This window comes from Spea bombifrons, chromosome 5, assembly GCF_027358695.1.
Source record: "Spea bombifrons isolate aSpeBom1 chromosome 5, aSpeBom1.2.pri, whole genome shotgun sequence".
NCBI lineage: Eukaryota > Metazoa > Chordata > Amphibia > Anura > Pelobatidae > Spea > Spea bombifrons.
The window spans coordinates 103626798-103649094 of NC_071091.1; the positions used below are offsets into that span (position 1 = coordinate 103626798).

A 22297-nucleotide genomic window follows, 5' to 3' on the forward strand; every position below is an offset into this window, starting at 1 on the left:
CTGGATGTTATCAAACGCCGGCTTTCCAATCTTCTACTCTTTCCGGCGTGGAAAATGACATTCAGTAATTCTGACATTACACAACAGCGCAGGCAGCCCATGGTATTTCACCTGTTGATGTTTATAATTCCTACCAAGAACAGACGGAGAGACCGAAATGAAATCCCATTGCCACAGAGTAACCTGATTTGTACAACGTGATAGCATTTCAATGCTGGTAATGGCTGACTCGGTATGTATGGGGGCAATAACCCCCTTGGCCAATAGCCACCCTTTGTAGAGGGTCACAAGCTTACCGGCAAAGCTAGCCCAACCGCTTTATATTTCTATGGGGGTGGGAAGGGAGAAACGGCCATGGGCTGGGAGTGGGCTTAGTCTAAATACCCTTCCCCAACCCGAAGACTTCAGACTACGTCCCAGAGACGCAGAGAAGTGGAGCTTCAACCGTAGTCTACAGAGCCAACACTGTGCTTCTTGACCTATCCTAGCTTACATGGCTAGAACCTTAACTTTAACTCCTGACCTACAGAGGCCTTAACAGCACTGTGCCCATTATGTTTCCTCTCTCAATTAAAGCCCACCTATTCAGAGAAACTTACAATATGTCCTCTTAATACCCACAACCTTCATCCCAAATGAAACCACCTGTTCTCCCCACTAAGGGCGATCTGTGCCCCAATTCCTGGGTTTTTTTTTTGTTTTTTTCTCCTTCTGGTAGGAGACCATTGCTACAAGTATGACTCAGATCAACAGCATTGTCCCCTACTATTATGTATGATGTCACAAAAAAAGTTGTTACAGGGTATTGGGTCTATAGCACATGGTGATTTAGCCAGACAGAAGATTTGGATTACAGGAAATAAAAGGATTCCCAAGTTTTGGGTTTCCTTCACCATGTGTAATACTCCATTTAGTTCTTCATTATGTAGCATTTTTTATTAACATTTAGTCAGTTCATGTCGACATTGATAGAGGACCATCCACTCGTCCCTCTCAGAAAGGGGACACTCCAGCCATCGTATGCACTTTAATGCACATGGGGTCTGTAGAACCCTGTGATACCCTCATACCCAACAAATATTCTGAGCTCCTGGAAAACTGGGGAAACATCATGGGACTAGAGAGTGATTTTTGCCCAAAAGAGAGACTGTACTCTTAACAGAGAGACTCATAAAAAAGGTTGGGAGGTATGAAAAAGGTCTACAGGTCTTTATAAACTGTTGAATATTAACTTACATTTTTCTATTTTCTCTTGGGCTGAAGTCCCTTCGATGCGACGAGCCTTAATCCAAATAATTAACCTGCTCTCTTCCTCATGTGTTGCCACGGCTAATCTCATTGTGTTATGTTTCTTCACCAGCGGAAGGGAGCAAAACACTTCCAGACACAATCTGCCTCCCCGTGAAACCTACTCCTCTAAAAATCAGCATCGATAAAAATGTGCGCAGCTGGTCTGTGGGCCACTGAATGCTTAATTCAGATTAATAAACAAACTCTCATTCTATTGACAAATTATTCAAGACACGTTATGGCCAAGAAAAATTCCATCTGTTTTTCATGGTACATCTCAGGTAATCTGCTGTTTTTGGATTGTAGATTTTTTTTTTTATCACAATTTAATTGAAGTCATCGTTAGCCCTGAAGGGTTTCATGCAGAGTTTCTTTTGTAAAAATTGAGGTGCCGGTGCTAGATAAAAAAAAAAAAAAAAAAAAAAAAAAAAAAAAAAAAGTGAAAATCCTATCTCTTCCTGTGTATCTTGGCCAACGCTCTACAAAATTTGTGGTGGCATTTTAATAAAGATAATAACGATAAAAAAAAAAAATCCAAAGCCACCAAATTTCCACCCAACATGCGACAGAGAGAAATGGAAAGATTTCCGGGTAACCACCGAAAATAAAGTAAGTCCCAGCAGCCGTGACTATATCTAGGGCCATATGTGCCGGGGACGGGCATGGACCTCTAGCTGGGTTCCAGGAAAACATGCGGGTGTCCCTTTGCCGGAACATTTCTAAACTTTGCCAGCTCTACCTTCATATAAAAAATAATAAATATGAAGGAGATCGCTTTCTTGTTCTTATTTTAGCCAGAGGATCTACTTTTTATTTAATAAAATAATATTTTCTAGAAAAGTAGTCATCAGTTGACCAGACTATGAACGTTAAGGTTTTTAAGTCTTTTCTTAAGTTTTATTGTTTGCGGAATACAATGCAGAACTAGAGAATTCTACTCTTAAGGAGATAAAGGTGAATCGAGCCGTAAAAAGGCTTTTTTTTTTAAAAGCTCAGGATATGAAACCAGACAAAAAAAAACCTTCAAAGAGAAACTACCATGAAAGATTTCGCTTTTTATGCTTGATACTTTTAAATGTATGATAGTGTCATACAGTGCGGAGATGTAGAAAGTTTGAGTGCTTGACTTATTTCATCTAACCTGAAATAAGGAATCCCGACACGTATAAACACGTTTTTGTCCTATTAATGGCGAATGACCAGTATATTCGTCATAAAAAGCCGGCACTTTACGGTGCCAATCACTGTGGTCACCAGATACCCAGGAGATCCGGCGACAACCAATCCGCGTTACCTAGAACCTAGACCCATGTGTCTTTACCAGCAAACTGACAAAGACATTAGAGAAGCCCGCGTTATTTTAATATTTTACTGATTGATTCAGCGGTGGCTTCCGGAGACAAATAATAAGCAGGAGCAGAAGTCTCAATAAGTGGACTGTTCCCTAAAAACAAGGACATCTGACATCTTCAATGAGCACATGATGTAATTGCAATGACATCACCAGGTGGTACCCTTAAGTATACAAAGACAGATGTGGTGTTAGCATGGGGGGGCTTATGACTTGAGTAAATTACTATCACAATAATGGGTAAACAAGTATTTCTTTATCCCCCCCCCCACATTTGTAGATTATCTTTCATACTAAATGAAAATGTACATATGTACAGTACTATATAACTATATGACCAAAACTACCTGGACTTCTGATCATCACACCTATATGAGCTTGTTGGACATCCCATTCCCAAGCCGTGGGCATTAATATGGAGTTGGTCCCCCCCTTTGCAGTTTCCACTCTTCTGGGAAGGATTTCCACAAGATTTTTGGGGAGTTTCTGTGGGAATTTTTGCCCGTTCATCCAGTAGAGCGTTTGTGAGGTCAGGGGCTGGTGTTGGACGAGACGCCCGGCGCGCAATCTCCATTCCAGTTCATCCCAAAGGAGTTGGATGGGTTTGAGGTCCGGAATAGAAAAGGCTCTTCCCCAAACTGTTCCCACAAAGTTGGAAGCAGAGCATTGTCCAAAATGTGTCGATACGCGGAAGCATTAACTTTACCCTTCACTGCAACTAAGGGGCCCAAACCCTGAAAAACAGCCCTCAAATTTTGGTCATATAGTGCATTTTCGGGAAACTGCATTTTCTACCGCATGAAACAGTTAAGCCATCCTAAGGTTGATACCAAAGAAGCATTAGAAGAGATTATTTTGCTTTTAAAAAAATATGAATGTCAGTTAATGCGTCAAATATGGGGGAAAAAAATTAAAAAGGAAAATTCAAGAATTCCGAGATCCTGACGTTGCTTCTTCGAAAGTTACATATGTATTTAGGTTTTTATTTAATATGCTCTTTTCAAAAATCTCTAATTGGTCTGCTTCAAAGAAAGTTTGTTTTTTTAACTTTAAAAAAAAATTGCCCTTCTGAGCACAGAATACATCCTGATCCAGAGCGGAACATTAACTTTCTCAGAATTATATATTTATTTTTTGAGATTTATTTTTTTAACCCCTTAATGACAAAGCCCATACATGTACGGGCTCAAACTGCATTGTTTTCAATGGGTTTAGGGACCGCCCATTGTCCTTAAGGGGTTAATATATTTTCCCCCGTTCCTTATTGTTTGAGATTTATTATTTTTTAATATATTTTTTTTTCTCTACTTGGGCTGCGATTTCACATGGAATTTTGTAGGTCATTTTAGATCATTTCAGGCTTCTGAAAAGCCAGCGACGGACGTTCACCCGACGACCCAAACTCTTGGAATTGTTGTGCTAACTGGAACTGTGATTGTGAGCGCATTTTCTCGCCTCAAATTGTCGTCTCCTGGCAACAAGTGTACTTCGGCAAAAGCCGAACGGCAGCAACTGCTTTGAAAACTATTACGATAAAAAAAAAGGAAAATAAACCCCCCAAAAAATACAGAAATCAAAAAGCTTTCAAATCTCATTTTTTTACTTAACAGATGTCAATTTTGAATATTAACTACATCAAATAATAACAAATATATATCCCGACAGCAGCAAATGCAATAAAATATTATACAGGGACAAGAAAGTGAAAGACAGAAAATGCATGGGTTTTTTTTTTTTTCTACTCACAATTATATAGTTAATTTTTTTAACATTTGAATGATGGATAATGATTTTTAACGAATATGATTTTTAATTATCATAACTCCCAAAATTTTGGGAGTCCAAATGTGGACACTTGTGTTGGTCGTGTGTCTGATGGCGGGGGAGGAGTGAGGTCAGATGTAGAAGTGGGTGACATAGAGGCATGGTCACTTGCCCACCTAACCTGAAAAAAAGACCCCACAGAGCTCAGCTTCGGAGGGTGGCGAGGTGGCCACGTTGGAAGCTTCCTAGGACGGTCAGGTGTAGAAGAGAAGATCTCCCCAAGTGGCCCATGAGCCTCGCTGCTCAGCCTGGAGAAAGAAGAAACCGAGCCGGACACCTGGGAAGACATCGAGCTTCACCCGGAGACTCCGGGTCTAAGCCTTAGAGTTCTCAGAAATGATTTGTAGCGATACAAACACGGGAAAACATTTATTTGGGCCCCGCACCCAAAAGAACGTCATATGTGTAAATTTGAAGCTCGTTTGGGACTTTCCTCTCCTTTTGTTTCTCTAATTTCCAAGGATGATGTCATATTCCACTCGTTATGGCCTGTTGACACATTGTACAGCACTACGTATTATGGTGGTGCTATATAAAACAGTAAACAATAATGATAATTTATAGATAAAGGATGTGATTAAGTCCGGAATAATTGCCTTCCGCTTTTTTAAACATCTTCATACAGGTAAAAAATAACCGTTGCTACCCCTTACCCTCGGAGGAAATGATCTCACGTTATGCCTTACGCAGCTCCCTGGTCAGGTTGGTTAATGATATTCACTACTCCATTAGGTAAGTAAGTTTTAAAAGAGGTTTTCTCGGTTCCCAAGGTGCTTATTATAGATCCAATTACTTTTCTCCGCGCTATGAAGTATTCAGATGAGTAATTTTATTTTTTTTATTGTCAATTATCTCTTTCGCATCAATTCTGGATGATAATTATACGTTTGTGCAGCGAAACGTACGGAAATGTTTTTTTTTCTATAATTGCTTCGACGGTAATGCAAACCGAGGGGGTAACTAAAAGATCGTATTGCATGTTTTTACTCTAAGCCCCTCAACAGTGTTTTAGTTTAGAATTGCGTTAAATCGTGAATGAGTGGCTTATGGTGCAATCATTGTAACAAACTTTCTTCTGCCCATTGTTTGTATCTCAACGAGGTCTCGTTGACATCATATTTTTGTTTCCCCTCTGACACGTTTTCTGAAGGATTCCAGGAAGCGATACAATTACGATTGTTATGCAGGTTGGTTATGGTTCTGATGGAGTTCTAAGACATGACGTGCCTGCTGTTAGCTTCCGAACGAGTCTTTCAAGCAACGCACAATAGTTCCTATCTACAGCCCTCCAACGTCCAAGCTTCATCTGCTGTATGGATTAGCTGTGCTGTTTGTACATAAACAGGAATGCTTTTTAGAGAAGCCATTTAGAGATTTATATTGGACAACATATCTACTGTATATATCCTACGCGTGACCATTTAGACCGTACATTGTCATACAACAAATCTCCCTTCTCCTACACTTATCCGGACTAGCTTGCCAATGCTTTAGAAGTCTGACAGAGGATCTTCTTCTTCTATATCCAGAAATTCTTTGTGGTCCGCCTCATCAGGGCAGTGATGTGTGAACGGTCAGGTCTGCTTGGCCAGCAGGTGGTGGGTTGAACTGATACAAGCTTTTGCTTACCATAGTCCCGCCGGTTCTTCTCCTCTGTATATTGAGCATGTGTGTTCCTTTTATTGGCCTCGATTTAATGTCCCTGACTGAAGTCGGTCATGGTCAGAAAATACGGTTAGTTCATTTGGTATGTACGTATGTGTGGAGCAATTCAATGGCCCTCACTTAAACATAATGAACGGGCAATGTAAGCCACGATGCCCGTGAGATGTAAACAACCACATCACTTAAAGGCAAAATCACTTAATCACCAATTAGACCAAAGAAAAAACAGAGAGAAAGCGACAAAGAGATGACACCTGAGAATACTGCTGGAAGCCCAATTATTCAGTTGGCTGAGGTCCCAGAATAGGGAACAAAGCCAACGCAATAATTGGGCTGTCCTCAGTATTCCCGGCATCTCAGATTAGAAACACGTGTCTAATGACTAACGTTGATTGAAGGCTACTTTTCACAGAACCTAGAAAGAGTTAAAATAGTTAGTGTGCCAGCATTAAAATGGTTAAAGAGTTATTTTTGCTTGACTGGGCATTTGAGGGGGGGGGTGTTTAATTGGTTCTTGTACATTGTGTACATTTACAGTTTTCTTAGAAGTCTTACGGGTTTCTGATCAAGAATTTCTGTTTCATGACATTCTTGAGCCAACCAGGAAAAATAATATCCTCAAAATGTATATTATTTTAGGCAATGCCAGGGTAAGCTGTTACCGTGATGGTTATCGCTTTTAAAGACGTTCATCGCAGCAGATGTTAAATTGTTGCGGAGAGAGCAATGATAGCGGCTATTGTTAGATGTATACAGCTCCTGGTCATGCCATTTATAATAATGTACGCCATAACTCTAATCATTCATGTCATGGAAGGCGTTTATAAGACCCATGACGAGTAACACTCCATCAAGTGCAACAGGAAAGCGCTAAGAATGTAAATATGAACAGGTGGCTCGCCAAAACAGAATGTTTCACATCATTCTTAAAACGGTACTGAGCATTATGTTACTTGACTAGACACAGATATTTGCACTGCATAAATTATTGGCACTATAAAAAGAAAATAATAATACTCAGGGGAGGACTTGGACCTTCTGGCTCTAGGGCAGGTAAGGTTGTTCCTTTGTTAACTAACATACGCACTGGCACAAATAGTTACACACTCTTATACGCTAACACACACTTACACATACGCCGATCAGCCATAACATAATGACCACCGTCTAATATTATGTAGGTCCCCCTTTTGCCGCCAAAACAGCCCTGACCCGTTGAGGCATGGACTCCACTGGACCTCAGAAGGTGAGGTGGGACCTCCATGGATGCATCCCGGTGCCGCGTGTTCGCCAGGTAAGCGACACACCTGGCCATCCATGTGATGTAAAAGAAAACGTGATTCATCAGACCAGGCCACCTTCTTCCATCGCTCCGTGGCCCAGTTCTTCTGCTCACGTGCCTATTGTAGATGCTTTCGGCAGTGGACAGGGGTCAGCATGGGCCCCCTGACAGGTCTGATGAATGGGCAACAAATCCCACAGAAACACTCCGGAGTCATGTGCAAAGCCTTCCCAGAAGAGCGGAAGCTGCTATAGCTTCACAGGGGGACCAACTACATATTAATGTCTATGTATTTAGAATGTGATGTCATAAAAGTCCCTGCTGGTGTAATGGTCAGGTGTCCCAATACTTTTGTCCATATACTGTACATGAGATGATAGTTCAGCCCTGTATATATTTTTGTGTATTATCCCTCTCAGTGCTGAAGAAGTTAGCAATCCAGCCAAAAACTAATACTTGAAGACACTTCCGCATAATTCATAATGTCCCAAAGCCCTAAAATGCACAATAAAGTGAACATAAGCAGCAGAAAAAAACATCTATAAATCAAATGAAGGAAATTAAATAAATTATCCTAAATACATTATCCGTTCAATAAAAAAAAGCTAACAATGATTCTAAGTGATCCTTTAAACGCCCCGCCAATGGGGAAGGGTAAATTATTTGTTATTTTCCCACCAACAACCTGAAAATATTGTTTAATCAGTAAATACAGGGAACGCCTTCTCTCTGCATTATGTGGGATTGAAAAGCTTGCCGCTGTTCCTTTAAACATCCCTTAGAATGTACAATAATGATTTGTCCGTGGCAGAGCCATTGAGCCGTCTCGCAGTAAATGGGTTAATGTACTGGTGATCTAATAGAACGTTACTACGCTGTAAAGAAAAAAAAAACAATCTATTTCTCTAATGCCTTTTGTACACAGTGAAAATTCAATGAAAGTCCAAACAAATATAATTTAACTGAAAAATGGCACATTGTATAGGTTCGGCCAGACTAATAGACACCAAAATATTTCATTACAGATGCCATGTAACAGCATTGATTGTTCATGCCGGTTTAATATAGAATACTTCGACGTCATATCAATGCCCCCCCCCCCACACACACATTTCATCATGAATTTAAAATAATTTGGTAATTTTAAGGAAAATATATATATAATAAATATATAATATATATAAATAAATATATAATAATATAATAATAAAAAATATATAATAATGATACATATATAATATATATAAATAAATATATAATAATAAATAAATAATATATTATTTTTTATTAATTTTTTTTTATTTTAATTTTTTTACTATAATTGTAGGATCTTTTGCATGGGTTTTGCTACAGCGTTATTATCTGGTTGATAATAGAACAAAACGAAAGCACGCGCAGCCCATGTAAATTACTATACACGGCATATAGCCAGGTACACAAACCTAAGAAGGGATTAAATTCCCTAAATGCGATAAAGAATCAAAATATGAGAAGAAAACATTTCCAGCAATAGGGCATCTTTTTTGCACTCCTGGTCCACCTGTTTCGAGGGCTATAACTCCCATTATCCTTGTCATCATTCAGGCAGACGCTGATAAAGGTTCTTCAGCTTATTTAAAAAAAATAAAAATAAAAAAAACATTTCTGTGTGTGAGTTTTTGTGTGTTATTTTGACTTTTTAATTAAAAATTACTTTTTTTTATCATACCTGCGAGGATCCAGCCGTCAGGCAAGTATGTGGCCCTAAACGTACGCTTGCTAGCGTTTTTATCTAACACGTCAATGATGCAAAGCTTTAAATAGCCATATATTCTGCTTAAAAAAAAAATCAAATACTCTTTGTAAAAAAATTATAGGTTTTTATTTGCGTATTTATATATAAAAGAAATACAAAAAATTCAACTCAAAGAAAACGGTTATTTTTATGGCAATTCAGACTTATCCGCTCCCTCCGTCTGAGTGACGGCCTCGGCCCCGCTGGCCGCCAGCAATGTCCGTCGGTTGTAATGTCCTTTCATAATGCCGGGGTTGTTGTTTTCATTTAAAATCTGTTTCTGTTTCTGTCTGTTCAGAGACTGTACAAGTCCTAACACAACGGCTGCTAAGGAATATTGTCCGGTGGGTTTTCTTGGCTGCAATATTAAAGGATTTGGCTGGACTCTTCCTAGAAGAAAATACGTCTTGATCTTCCCTTCTTGCTCACTTATTCCCTTTACGTAAATCTCTCCTCGATACTCGAAAGCAAAGCCGCGATCCTTCAGAATTAGGTAGGTGTCTTCAGGCACTTGGATTCTCCCGCTCACGCCAGTGCTGTCCATTCTGCTCGCTAAATTCACTGTTTTCCCCCAGATATCATACTGAGGCTTCTTCGCGCCGATAACGCCCGCAACAACGGAACCGTGGCTGATTCCTAAAAAGAGACAGATGTCATGTTAAAATGATGGTGACTAAATATTCTATTACAGCATGTTTTGGGTAAAAGTTTATATATACGTCATTGGACTGAGTCACCTGCATTAACGCACCTGAATGAATTAACAGAACGGTCACAATGAGTGCCGTTACGCTGCCTCTGTCAGACAAAATGGAAATGCCCAACAGAAGTTTCTTCACTGAATTAGAAACCCAACGGGGGCTGTATAGAACCTACTGGGGTCTCTGATGACCCCGCTGTTGCTGACTACTAATAATGAAACGAGAGAAAAAAAACCCCTAAAAGTATAACAAAATTATAATAAAAATAAATTGTGTTCTTTTTTGTAATTCCTTCTCTTGCCTATAGAGGGAGTGTAGCGTAAGATGATTGTTTCCCGAATGGATGTGATCTGTGGTCTTCATGAGTATGGATTATGGAGCGTTGGACTTGTATGGCCAATGTTCAGTCGGCGCTGACCGTGTGAGAGTCTAGTAAAGGTATATACTGTATATGACAGATAAAAGCTATGAAAATCGAGGCGCAGCAGAGGGGGGGTTAACCCGAGGAAGCCTCCAAAATAACCTCAAGGATCCACAAATCTGTCATTTTTTGTGTTTTGCTCTGTAAAACACCCTGACAAAGGTTTTGTTAATAAGCAAAACGTACGTCGGTAGGCAGATGCATAAATAAACCTATTTTGTATTACCTGAGTGTGCTGACCCCTTTCCAGACTATATCTAAAACGAAATCCCTCTAACCCCTTGCCTAATCCAGCCAGCCATTTTCCTTCCATATTCTTTTTTTACCGGGTTAAGCAATGCTTACCGATGCGTAGTTCGAAGTTGTTGAACGAATGCTTGTTAATCTCTTGTATGCTCTCATTCAACGCTATTGAGAAGTCGGCCACTGCGCACAAGTGCCCCCATTTGTCTTCACATTGCTAAATAATACAAGCCAAAAAAAAACATCCGTTAGATAAATCAGGGTTTCCGGGCGCCCGTTAATTCCATAACTGTGTGGAACGCGGGACAATTGTTACTTTACAGCCGGGGAATAAACCGTTCCGCATCATTACTCATCAGCGGGATTTTAAGGTTTCATTAAAGCTCTGGGGCGTGATGATTAACTGCGTTTTGTATTCATTTCTACAAGTCTACTTGTTTACTACAAAACAATGTGTTGTTTTTTTCATAGAATACACAAAAAGCTAAAAAGAACTATGTGTAGGTTTATATTTTTAGTAATGTGAATTTTGAGTGCGTATGATATGTAATCCGGTTTCCGGTATATCATTTGCGTGGGATAATTACCTGGGTTTTTTGTTGTTCGTTATGATTTTACGTAATCTTTTTCAGATGTTTTTGCACAGATGTTTGAATCATCCTTGTTTGGGGGAAAGCTAATTACGCTAAAAATCATTAACGTGATCTATTAAATATGAATAATAATCAGATCCGGAGTTGAAAAAATACCTGAAGAATGAAAAACTAGTAGGTAGGACTTTCTCTGCGTCACCCTAGATAACCCAGTATCTCTTACCCCATCGAACACCAAGGTATGACATCATGTCACCAAGGTATGACATCATGCCATGTCATCATGAGTCCAGCACCAAGGTTCTTAAAAACTACAGCTCAATTAGCCAAAGTTTTTTAAAGACAAAAAATAATAATCATTTTATTGAAGACTTGGGATTTTTTTTACCAAATATTTTAAAATATTATTCTCTTCCTGCTGTTGAAATGATTTTATTTTCTGGTTTGAGAAACCAGTATTGAGTGACTCACGCAGAAACCTTTACATATTCAGACCTATCGCCATGGAGATGCCCGCGACCTGTCACGCGGAAGAAATGGCTGACCATAGCAACCTACCATTCATAGCAACCTGCAGTTTTAATAGCAGGGCTTTCGACTTGCTAGTTCATGCATGCTTATGACTGGCGGGACCGGGAACGGTTGACATTGAATTAAGTTTGATTGCCTGTAGCTCGTCCAACGCGGCGAAGCTGAGGTTCGAAGGACAGCGGGGGATGGGTAGTCACAGCCTCTCAAAAACCAGAAATTGCTCATCAAAAGTCCAGAGAGTGGAAAAAGTCACACTATAGACTCTAAATGCTACTTATTAGAACAGTTTTTCAAAGAATAAATATGAAAGTATTGTATATAGTCCTTTGCGTTATGTCCTGGTGCCTTCTGCATCAAACAATGACACTTGATGTGAGTAATGCGGGCTGCAGAGCTGACACTTGAATTGCTGCGGGAGGTTTGGTGGAAATTGTAAGATCCAGAAGCAGTAGGGAATACAGAGATCTGTCGGATTAGGCCAATGTATTTGAGATTAATAGCAGTCTAAAGTCTAAGACTTAATTTGGGGGATCGCTGTCTGAAAATTGGGGTGGGATAATTAGGATGCAAACAACTCGCTGTGTTGCAATTTCTGAATAAACATTTACTGGATTTTCGTTTTCCATCGAAATACCTGCTTCTCTGGTGATAATCCTGAGACAGCCATGTACGTACTTCCAATAGTTTTTATTTTTTCAATATCCTGGAATCTTTCTTCATCTAATAACTAAACAGACAGAAGAAAAAGTTAGCAACTTTGCAATGAAAGATCACATAAAGCAGCAGAAAATATTTGTTAAGGGCAACGTTATGTCCAATAACGGCACAGAGGTCTGTGTTCAAATACCCAGGGGGTAGGTATTATTTGCTACAATCACCCACATGGAATATCCTGCACTTATAACGTTCCTGATAGGCCCTTATACCCCAACATTAAGATGTCAAAAATGAGGAAGAACCACCTCACGGGAGCTGCAATGGAGGTCTGTGCCGCAACAGAGCAGACCTCCATTGCTTTTACAGCTCCTAGGGCCTGTCAGAGGAGATCAGAGGGTCTCGCCAACCGGCCCATGATCCTCACTGCCTGCAAAAGAGGGACGGTGGGGCGGCTACCCAAATCAGGACTGTCCTGCAAAATTGGGGACTGTTGGGGGGGGGTAGGATGACCACATGTCCCGCAATGCATTGAAAGCTCAACAAATAGAGGCATTAATTCCCTGAATGTCTAGTAATAGAAGTGTTGATTCTTTCAACCTGCTCAAGTCTGGTAATAGAGGGGTTAATACTGTGAAACTGCTCAGACTGTATGTACGTTATAAAATATATTAATAAATCTGAAATCAACATGGTTCCCAAAGCTTCCTATTATAATAGTATAAAATGTATTTTGTGTGTGCATGTATGTACGTATAATGTATATATATATATATATATATATATATATATTATATATGCCTGCATGTGTAATGTTATCCACGCTATACTGTGTCCCTGAATGGCAGAAATAACATTTGTTCCCCCTAGTTGGGGGTCTGCTTACACTGCAGGCAATTGGTTAATATTTTTTATTTAATGGGCAGGGGGATTTGGTTCCTGGGGATTCACTTTATATTTTATTTGTAATTATATTTACTAAATACACCAGCCATTTATAGTCCTAGATTGGGGCTTTAATTATTCCTCTCATTAGGCAGTGATTTGCTTCATCAGGCATAACGTGTACATCATCTTCCCTCCGTTCCCCTCCACACCGGCATCTTTAGCTCCTATATCTGCAGGGCCAGACACTTTATATAAGCTGTGATGTGGCTATCTTGGCCACTAATCTGGTCGTGATGGTGGTGCCACTTTTAACAAGCAAGTACCGTTCATACAGTAGTTGCCACTATGTATCTTCATCTATATCTTCCACTTGTCTTTTATGACTTATGTTTCTCATACAACGAGAAAAAAAAAAACAGACTCCCTATTGGCTGAGGGGATGCTCAACACGTAAACTAGGGCTAACTATACCAAGAGGACAACCAGGTGGGCGCCATAGAAAATTGACCCAGAAGTCCTGCCACCACAGAAGCTCATGGAGAACAATCAGAATATTCATTCTCAATTCTCTGTAGAATAAACGGGGTAGCGTCTGTGTATCTGATTATTCTGTATTGCATTTCCATGACCTATTTTCTCTCTTTTTTTTCTACAAAATGAATTGCTTGCATGTATTATTTATTTGGCCATATGCTGTACACTTTTTTCTTTGTGCTTTGAAGAAATGTTGATGCAAAACATTTTTTGTTGCACAGAATAAATAGCTTTTTTTGGTGATCTTTAAATCCACAGCGCTTTAATTTCGACGACTGTCCTCTGTTTACCCTGCAGACCATCTGCTGCGACTCTTAAAGTTTTTTCAAGCAGTTAAGGTCGCGAAATATATTGTACAGATGGTATCAAAATCATACCAAATATGTGAATGCTCTCCCCTGCAGCGTTTCTGTAGCTTTTCTAATATGACTTATCAGGGGACTAAAGAGATATTTCTGGAAATACATACAGTACATAAATAAGCAAAAATAAAAAAACATACTTAAAAAAAATCAAAAGCATCTCCCCCCCAAAAAAAATATATAAATCAAAAGCCTCTCCCAAAAAAAAAATAAAAAAAATAAAACAAAAAGAAATAAAAAGCCTCACCCCAAAAAAATAAATAAATAAAAAGCCTCTCCCCAAATATAAATAAATAAAAAAAAAAATCAAAAGCCTCTCCTAAAATTTTTTTTTAAAAATAAAACAAAAAAATCAAAAGCCTCTCCCCCCAAAAAATAAAAATAAAAAAAATTAAATAAAAAGCCTCTCCCAAAATTTTTTTTTTATAAAATAAAACAAAAAGAAAATCCCAAAATTGACAACTGGTTTAGAACCAAAAAACCTAATAAGATTCCACTAAAAATAACATGTTTTTGCAATCCCAGAATTTTTCTTAAACGAGGAAGAGGTGGCCCTGGCACTTTAAGGCCAGTGGCCACCAAATGTTGTAATTGTGGCCCCGCATTACGTTTTTATGCTTAGATTTCAGAATACAGCACAAAACCATTCAAAATTGTCACTTGCTCAACATCAAAAGTTTTTAAAATGCTTTTAAAAATTAAGCTATTATAATGTTGTATCGTATTCAAGCTGAAAATACACAAAAAATCCTTGAATGAGGCAATAAACGAATACTTATAATAACTGCGTTGGAACTGCCCAGCTGCCTGGTTAAAGTAATTGTTACCTCATCGAAATCCGCGATGATCTCATTCAGTAAGCGGAGGCATTCCACGCCCTGATTATTCATTTCAGTCTGGGAGTAAAAATCAGCGAATCCAGGAATGGAAGCAAACATAACTCCGACGGCATCGTAGGACTGGGAATAGAGCTCCTGAAACAAGCCAGAGGAAAGAAAAATGTGACTCTACTCAAATATATCACTGTTATTTTAATATTTTGCTTATTTTTGGCACTCTTTAATGCGACTTTGCAGTGTTGTAGTGTGTCGGTAATTATATTCTATCATCATCGCTTTATATTCTCGTTAGACCTCCTTAAACGAGACTGCCCTGATAAACATAGTGTGCGCGAGATGTAAATAAGTGTGTTAGTTTGTGTAAGTATGTTAGTGTGTGTGTAAGTATGTTTATATATGTGTGTGTAAGTATGTTACGTTGTGTAAATATATTAGTGTGTGTGTGTAAGTATGTTATTGTATGTGTGTAAGCATGTTACAGTGTGTGTAAGTGTGTTAATGTATATGTGTGTAAGTGTGTTAATGTATATGTGTGTAAGTATGTTACAGTGCGTGGAAGTATGTTAATGTATGTGTATGTAAATATATTAGTGTGTGTAAGTATGTTATAGTGCGTGTAAGTATGTTAATGTATGTGCGTGTAAGTATGTTAATGTATGTGTATGTAAGCATGTTAGTGTATATGTCAATGTATGTGCATGTAAGTATGTTAATGTATGTGTATCTTAGTGTGTGTATGTATGTTAGTGCATGTAAGTGTGTTAATGTATGTGTAAGTATGTTAGTGTGTGTAAGTATGTTAACGCATGTGTGTGTAAGTATGTTACAGTGTGTGTAAGTATGTCAATGTATCTGTGTGCAAGTATGTCAATGTGTATGTGTGTGTAAGTATGTTAGTGTGTGTAAGTATGTTACAGTGTGTGTAAGTACGGTATGTTAATGTATGTGTGTGTAAGTATGTTACAGTGTGTGTAAATATGTCACAGTGTGTGTAAGTTTGTTACAGTGTGTGTAAGTATGTTAATGTATGTGTGTGTGTAAATATGTTAGTGTGTGTAAGTATGTCACAGTGTGTGTACGTTTGTCACAGTGTGTGTAAGTATGTTACAGTGTGTGTAAGTACGGTATGTTAATGTATGTGTGTGTAAGTATGTTACAGTGTGTGTAAATATGTCACAGTGTGTGTAAGTATGTTACAGTGTGTGTAAGTATGTTAATGTATGTGTGTGTGTAAATATGTTAGTGTGTGTAAGTATGTCACAGTGTGTGTACGTTTGTCACAGTGTGTGTAAGTTTGTTACAGTGTGTGTAAATATGTTAATGTATGTGTGTGTATGTTACAGTGTGTGTAAGTATGTCAATGTATGTGCGTGTAAGTATGTTGGGTTTGTGTAAGTATGTTAGTATGTTAGTATATATGTAAAAAAAACATATTAAGGCTTGTTGGGGTTTTTTGCTGCGTCCTTCCAAGTAATGAGTTGCTTTGAGGAGAAACGGGTGATAATGTAACCCTTTGCTGGGTTCTAATGCCGTATTTCTGGCAGGAAACAGCTGGCAACAGAGACCAAATCATCTCGCATAGAAATAAAATGAAATTTCCCCGTATTGAGTAGAAATGCAGCATTCACGCGCTTTCATATCGAATCGTACAACGGCGAGCAGGGGAATCTCCACATCCCAGCTGCGAGTAATCCGATGAATTTCCCACCCAATCCGCCTTCTTATTTCTCTTCTTTTTCTATTGATTTTTTTAGCGCGTTCCCCAGAGTCCTTAGAATGAAATGCCGTTTTAATACTTTCGACCTTTAAGCCTTTTTTACGCGTAGATTTCTCCGTGTAACGCTCTCTAATATTGTACATCACGGAACGGGAAAGGCAGTCCCCATGAGCCAGTCCATAATTCTCTTTTTCTGGGTTTATTGTATATCGTATACATGTTCTTTGTATATATGGGTCATTTTCTGACAAACAGACGAAATGTAGATAATATAAATAATATATCATTTACTTTGCGTTCTATCGATCAGGTGCTGGGGCAGTAAAATAATCGTAATCCATACCCTCTACCCCGCAGTAATTGCTTAGTAATTTAATCTTCCTCCATGCACCAGGGTAAGATGGGGGGCATCTTGTTTTCTCCCCGCTTAATAAGTAATTTTAGCGAATAAAAAACCTTTAAAACTAATTTCTGGAATAAAAAAATCTTTTGATTCTGCCAAACGGAAGCTGGTTTTACGGCCACATGAGCTATAACGTTTTCATCGGCTCTTATCAATCACCGTGACGTGGGAACAGCTCCGAAAACCATGAAAAAATTAAAAAATTTGTACCAAATCGATTGGTGAAATATCAAAATATGGTAAAAAAAAAATTTTTCAAAAGTAACTGTGCACAAAAAACACGATTGTCCGGCATTTGCCCTAAACTAGTCTAATTGATCCCATTTCTGGGTAGATCCAAAAGAAGTATGATGAGGCTGTGAATTAACCCCTGAGGAGACGTAGTCTAGACAAGAACTACTACACAAAAAGAACATATGTGAATATTATATTATGTATCTATTATATTATATATTATATATAATGAAAACTACTTACAATTCAGCCTCTAACCCCAAATTTAAGCATCAAATTGAAACCTATTAATGTTCCATGGAATGAATTGTATTGTAGCGTAAAATATATATTATATTATATATAAATAATAGAATGAGCAGGTGACGTACTTCATTATCCCGGTCCTTCTCCAGGAAATGGCGAGCGACGTGGCTGGGAAGAATATTTCGAAGCATATTTTCGTTGTGCTCCCTTAAATCCTTCATTTCGTGGATTTCCTCTTTGGCCTGCACACGCCATAAAAAATCAAGCCTTGCCGTGTATTCCAGCTGTAAGAGGTAACGTTATAAAACTTCACATCGTGTTAACAGAATAACGGGGAGAAATAGAACATTTTTGGGTTTTGAAAACTAAAGGTTCATTGGCTTTTTCAAATGTTTTTAAATGAGGGGATCCCTAGTAAATTCATAATGCAAGGGCCTGCATACATGGACTTGTGGCCCCTAGGTGGGACCCTCAATTTTCCAGGGTTCATAAGAATTCATTGATGTCGCCTTTTGTTAAGTATCCCTCTATTCGCCATCTATATCACAGCCACATGTTACGTGAGGGTGGTAGGTAACTGGAACAGCCTCCCAGCAGAAGCGGTAGAGGTTTATACAGAGAGGGTATTTAAACATACAGGGGATAGGGCTCCTGAATCTGAAATCGCTCTATATATTATCAATTGGTTTTTTTTCACTTTTTTTTAAATTCATATATTCCTAAATTAGCCCCATTAATGGGTTTTCTGTCTTCTTTTCTAAACCGGAAGAGTAAGCCTATAGGAAGCATTGATTGGGGAGGAATCAGAGAGATGATAACGGGAAAGTATATATATTTAGCAGCAAATTGAAGCCTGCCTGCAGTACTGACGGATAGCGGCATTTAACCCTTTCATCGCAGAAGGGTGAAACGTTACTGTGGTTATATACAAGACTCCCTTTAAGGGGTGTGTATGGGGCGCGCAGTCGCTTTACAACGCACGACTTGGTATCCTGATACAGAGAAGCAGGCCCGCTGACAAAATCTGTCTACGAGCGCCCGGCCCGGTGAAACGCTGGAGTCTTTTCCCGTGGCGCGCTAAACTCGGGATGCCTGGCACTAAAACCATTTTAACAGCTGCAGCCGGCGAGGCAAGCGCTTCGAATCAACGCACCCGAAGAACAGCAAGAAAGGGAGCCAGAGAAACGCAAGAAAACAATAATAATAAGAAACAACAAAAAACAGAAATCCGCAGGAAATAAACAAATATATCATCCATTTATATTGGGGGTCGCAACTCTTTCAGTCCCAATATTTGATTTTTTGTGCTCTATGAACCCCAAGTGACTGTAATAGCGTATGATAAACATATCGGTACACGGCCAACAAACATTTACTAGCAGCAGGTTAGACACAGATTTCCAAACATATTCTGCTGTTTACTTTTTTTTAAACAGTTCCAGTTCTACTACCCCCCCAACTCCTTATCATACTGCCTGTTGGGAACAATAGAATAGCTCAGTCTTAATCACCAAGTCGGACACTCTGACTAATGAAAGTCTATGAAGGAACGGACTTCATTAGCATCGCCATAAAGCATAAGCGCAGTGTGGTGTTTGAGCCGGGAAAGTCACCCAAGTTATCACATGACTGACAGCGATGGCCTCCAGGTCTGGAGATAAAGGGAGTTTATTGGAACAAAATTAGATAAAAACAGGTTTTTGTTAACAATGACCGATATTACTGTATACATTGCTTGGGGGTTATTACTGTATACAGCGCTGGGGGTTATATTACTGTATACAGCGCCGGGGGTTATATTACTGTATACAGCGCTGGGGTTATATTACTGTATACAGTGCTGGGGGTTATATTACTGTATACAGCGCTGGGGGGTTATATTACTGTATACAGTGCTGGGGGGGTTATATTACTATATACAGCGCTGGGGGGTTATATTACTGTATACAGCGCTGCGGGTTATATTACTGTATACATTGCTTGGGGTTATATTACTGTATACAGCGTCGGGGAGTTATATTACTGTATACAGCGCTGGGGGGTTTATATTACTGTATACAGCGCTGGGGGGTTATATTACTGTATACATTGCTTGGGGGTTATTACTGTATACAGCGTTGGGGGGGTTATATTACTGTATACAGCGCTGGGGGGTTGGGTTATATTACTGTATACAGCGTTGGGTTATATTACTGTATACAGTGCTGGGGGGTTATATTACTGTATACAGCACTGGGGGGTTATATTACTGCATACAGTGCTGGGGGTTATATTACTGTATACAGCGCTGGGGGTTATATTACTGTATACAGTGCTGGGGGTTATTACTGTATACAGCGCTGGGGGTTATATTACTGTATACAGCGCTGGGGGTTATTACTGTATACAGCGCTGGGGGTTATATTACTGTATACAGCGCTGGGGGTTATATTACTGTATACAGCGCTGGGTTTTTTTACTGTATACAGGAGAAAAATATTTTTACTGTGGGATTTCCCCTTTTAAATGCCAAAAAGAACATTTTTTATAAAAAATAAACAAGAGTTGACAAATGTACCCCCCCCCCTAAAAAAAAACCAATTTGTGACTATTGATCTCTGTGATAATTTGCACACACGCGTCTGGTAGGGATGCTGCTGGTTCTCTCTAGAGGAATTCGGGGCATATCATTCCTACACATATACCGGTACATAGGAAGCCAAACATTGAATAGATCAGCAGCACACAATGAGTTAAACATTCCAAGCGCGTTCACGTGTATTTGTATTACCAAAATGAAAATGTATTCAGAAATATATCCTAAAAAGCATCTCATATTCATATGAAACCCAATAATTTCTCTCCCAGACAGAATAAAGACACCCAATTATTTTTTTGAGGCAATTGAAAGCCTGTAATTTCTCCGTGTTCATCATTCTAATGCTAATTTCTCCCGTGTAACATAATAACACGTCTTCTGTTTCAAAACAACGATGTGAAAAAATGGAATAATGTATCTGTGCGCGCTGACGCCCGACAATATTATGGCAGTCCGCCCAGGGTAATGCAAGGGCCGCAGCCCTGCAGCAGCAAGTCAAACAACATTCAGCAAGCTGTTCACCTGCGCGATATATTAGTATATATACCAGTGGAACGAGTGCTTAGATGTTTGGAACCCCTTCTTTTTCAGATGACTCCTGAGACTGAGGGTCTCCTCACAAGATGTTATTACAATGTTATTAGATGGGCAAGAAGAGAGGTCAACACTAAGCCACCCAGCCATGGACCTCAGCATGACCTTCTAACAAACCATCGGGAATAAGACTATCGATTCCTTCTGGAATCCTCAAACTATTTTATGGTTATTGTCACTATGACGGTTCATGGATGGATGGATAGATAGATGGATGGATGGATAGATAGATGGATGGATGGATGGATAGATGGATGGATGGATAGATAGATGGATGGATGGATGGATGGATAGATAGATAGATAGATGGATGGATGGATGGATAGATAGATAGATAGATGGATGGATGGATGGATGGATGGATGGATGGATGGATGGATGGATGGATAGATAGATGGATGGATAGATAGATGGATGGATGGATGGATTTAATGGGGTTCTTTATGGAATGGAGTAGAAATATATATTTTTGATGCCAAATTTTGCAGTAATGTATTGATCTCCTATGTGACACACTGGAAAAGATGTAATGTAATGAAATACACTGAGGATTATGTATAAATAGTGAGTCTGGAGCAAAACTGGAGTAAGGAACAGGGGCATTCCACCAGTTGCCAAGAAGTTCTTTACACATAAATCCCAAATGATGTTCGAGCTTATTGGGAATCAACGTGGGAAACACGTACTGCAGACCTGAGGGAAGTGAGATCTGTATGAATTAGCACACCTCGGAACGTTCTACGTAGAAACACAGAATTCCACGGCAAATAAGACTCCGTTCTCAATGTCCAGTCTGCCCGTTTTTCCTGCTGTAAAGACTCAAACCTTGATCAGTGCTTGGTCTCTTCTTAGATTGAAGATCCAATCCTATCCAATGTATATTCCCTCTCTGTATTAATATTTTTTCACTTTTTCCACTTTTTTATCACCCCTCTCAGTAAAGTACACATTCCTTACACTACAGCTACGCCTCTGACCCTCCGGTTTTAGATTATGGCCTCTTGTTCTAACATTTCTCCTCTTTTGAAATAAACGTCCCCCCTCTTTGTTAAATCCCTTTAAATGTTTCTATCACATCTCCTCTCTCCCCAAGCCGTACATTTTGAGATCTCTTAGTCTTTCATTATAATTCTTGTCCTGCAAACCATTTGCCATTTTGGTCGCCCTCCTATGGGGGTCTCCAAAACTGAACCCACTACTCTAGGTGAGGTGTGACTGGAGATCTGTGAAGTGTCAGAACCTCCTCTCTCCTTCTGCTATTAACGCCTCTCACTATATACGAGCGGACACTGAGACTTTCCAAGCATTAATTCCTTAATAGCCCATTACAAACAGCCCACTACTTAATGGTGGCGTCCAAATGGTTTCTCATAACGGTCCTTGTAAAATCCATGGCTTGTCCGGAGATAAAGACTGTTGAGATATCATTAATTCAGAGTAGAATATGATGGACTCAGCCCCAGGCTGTGCAAACCTGAGGATCTGCCCATAACCCTAATCGAGAAGCTAACCACCCTGAGAAGCTGAGGCTCAGGGTCAAACCTTGAAAGTTCTCGGCTATAGGAACATGGAG

At 39.3% G+C, this 22297-nt stretch overlaps 1 protein-coding gene across 1 annotated transcript in view; it reads right to left on the reverse strand.

Moving 5' to 3' along the window:
- Positions 1-9250: 9250 nt before the first annotated feature.
- The window catches only part of ADCY8 (adenylate cyclase 8), a 106248-nt gene continuing 93201 nt past the window's right edge, over positions 9251-22297 (reverse strand). The window contains exons 14-18 of the mRNA XM_053466388.1: positions 17678-17836; positions 14941-15087; positions 12310-12402; positions 10654-10768; positions 9251-9822 (exon numbers count right to left, since the gene is read on the reverse strand). Coding sequence (XP_053322363.1) covers positions 9335-9822; positions 10654-10768; positions 12310-12402; positions 14941-15087; positions 17678-17836 — 1002 coding nt within the window. The 3' untranslated portion in view covers positions 9251-9334. The remainder of the gene's footprint in view (positions 9823-10653; positions 10769-12309; positions 12403-14940; positions 15088-17677; positions 17837-22297) is intronic.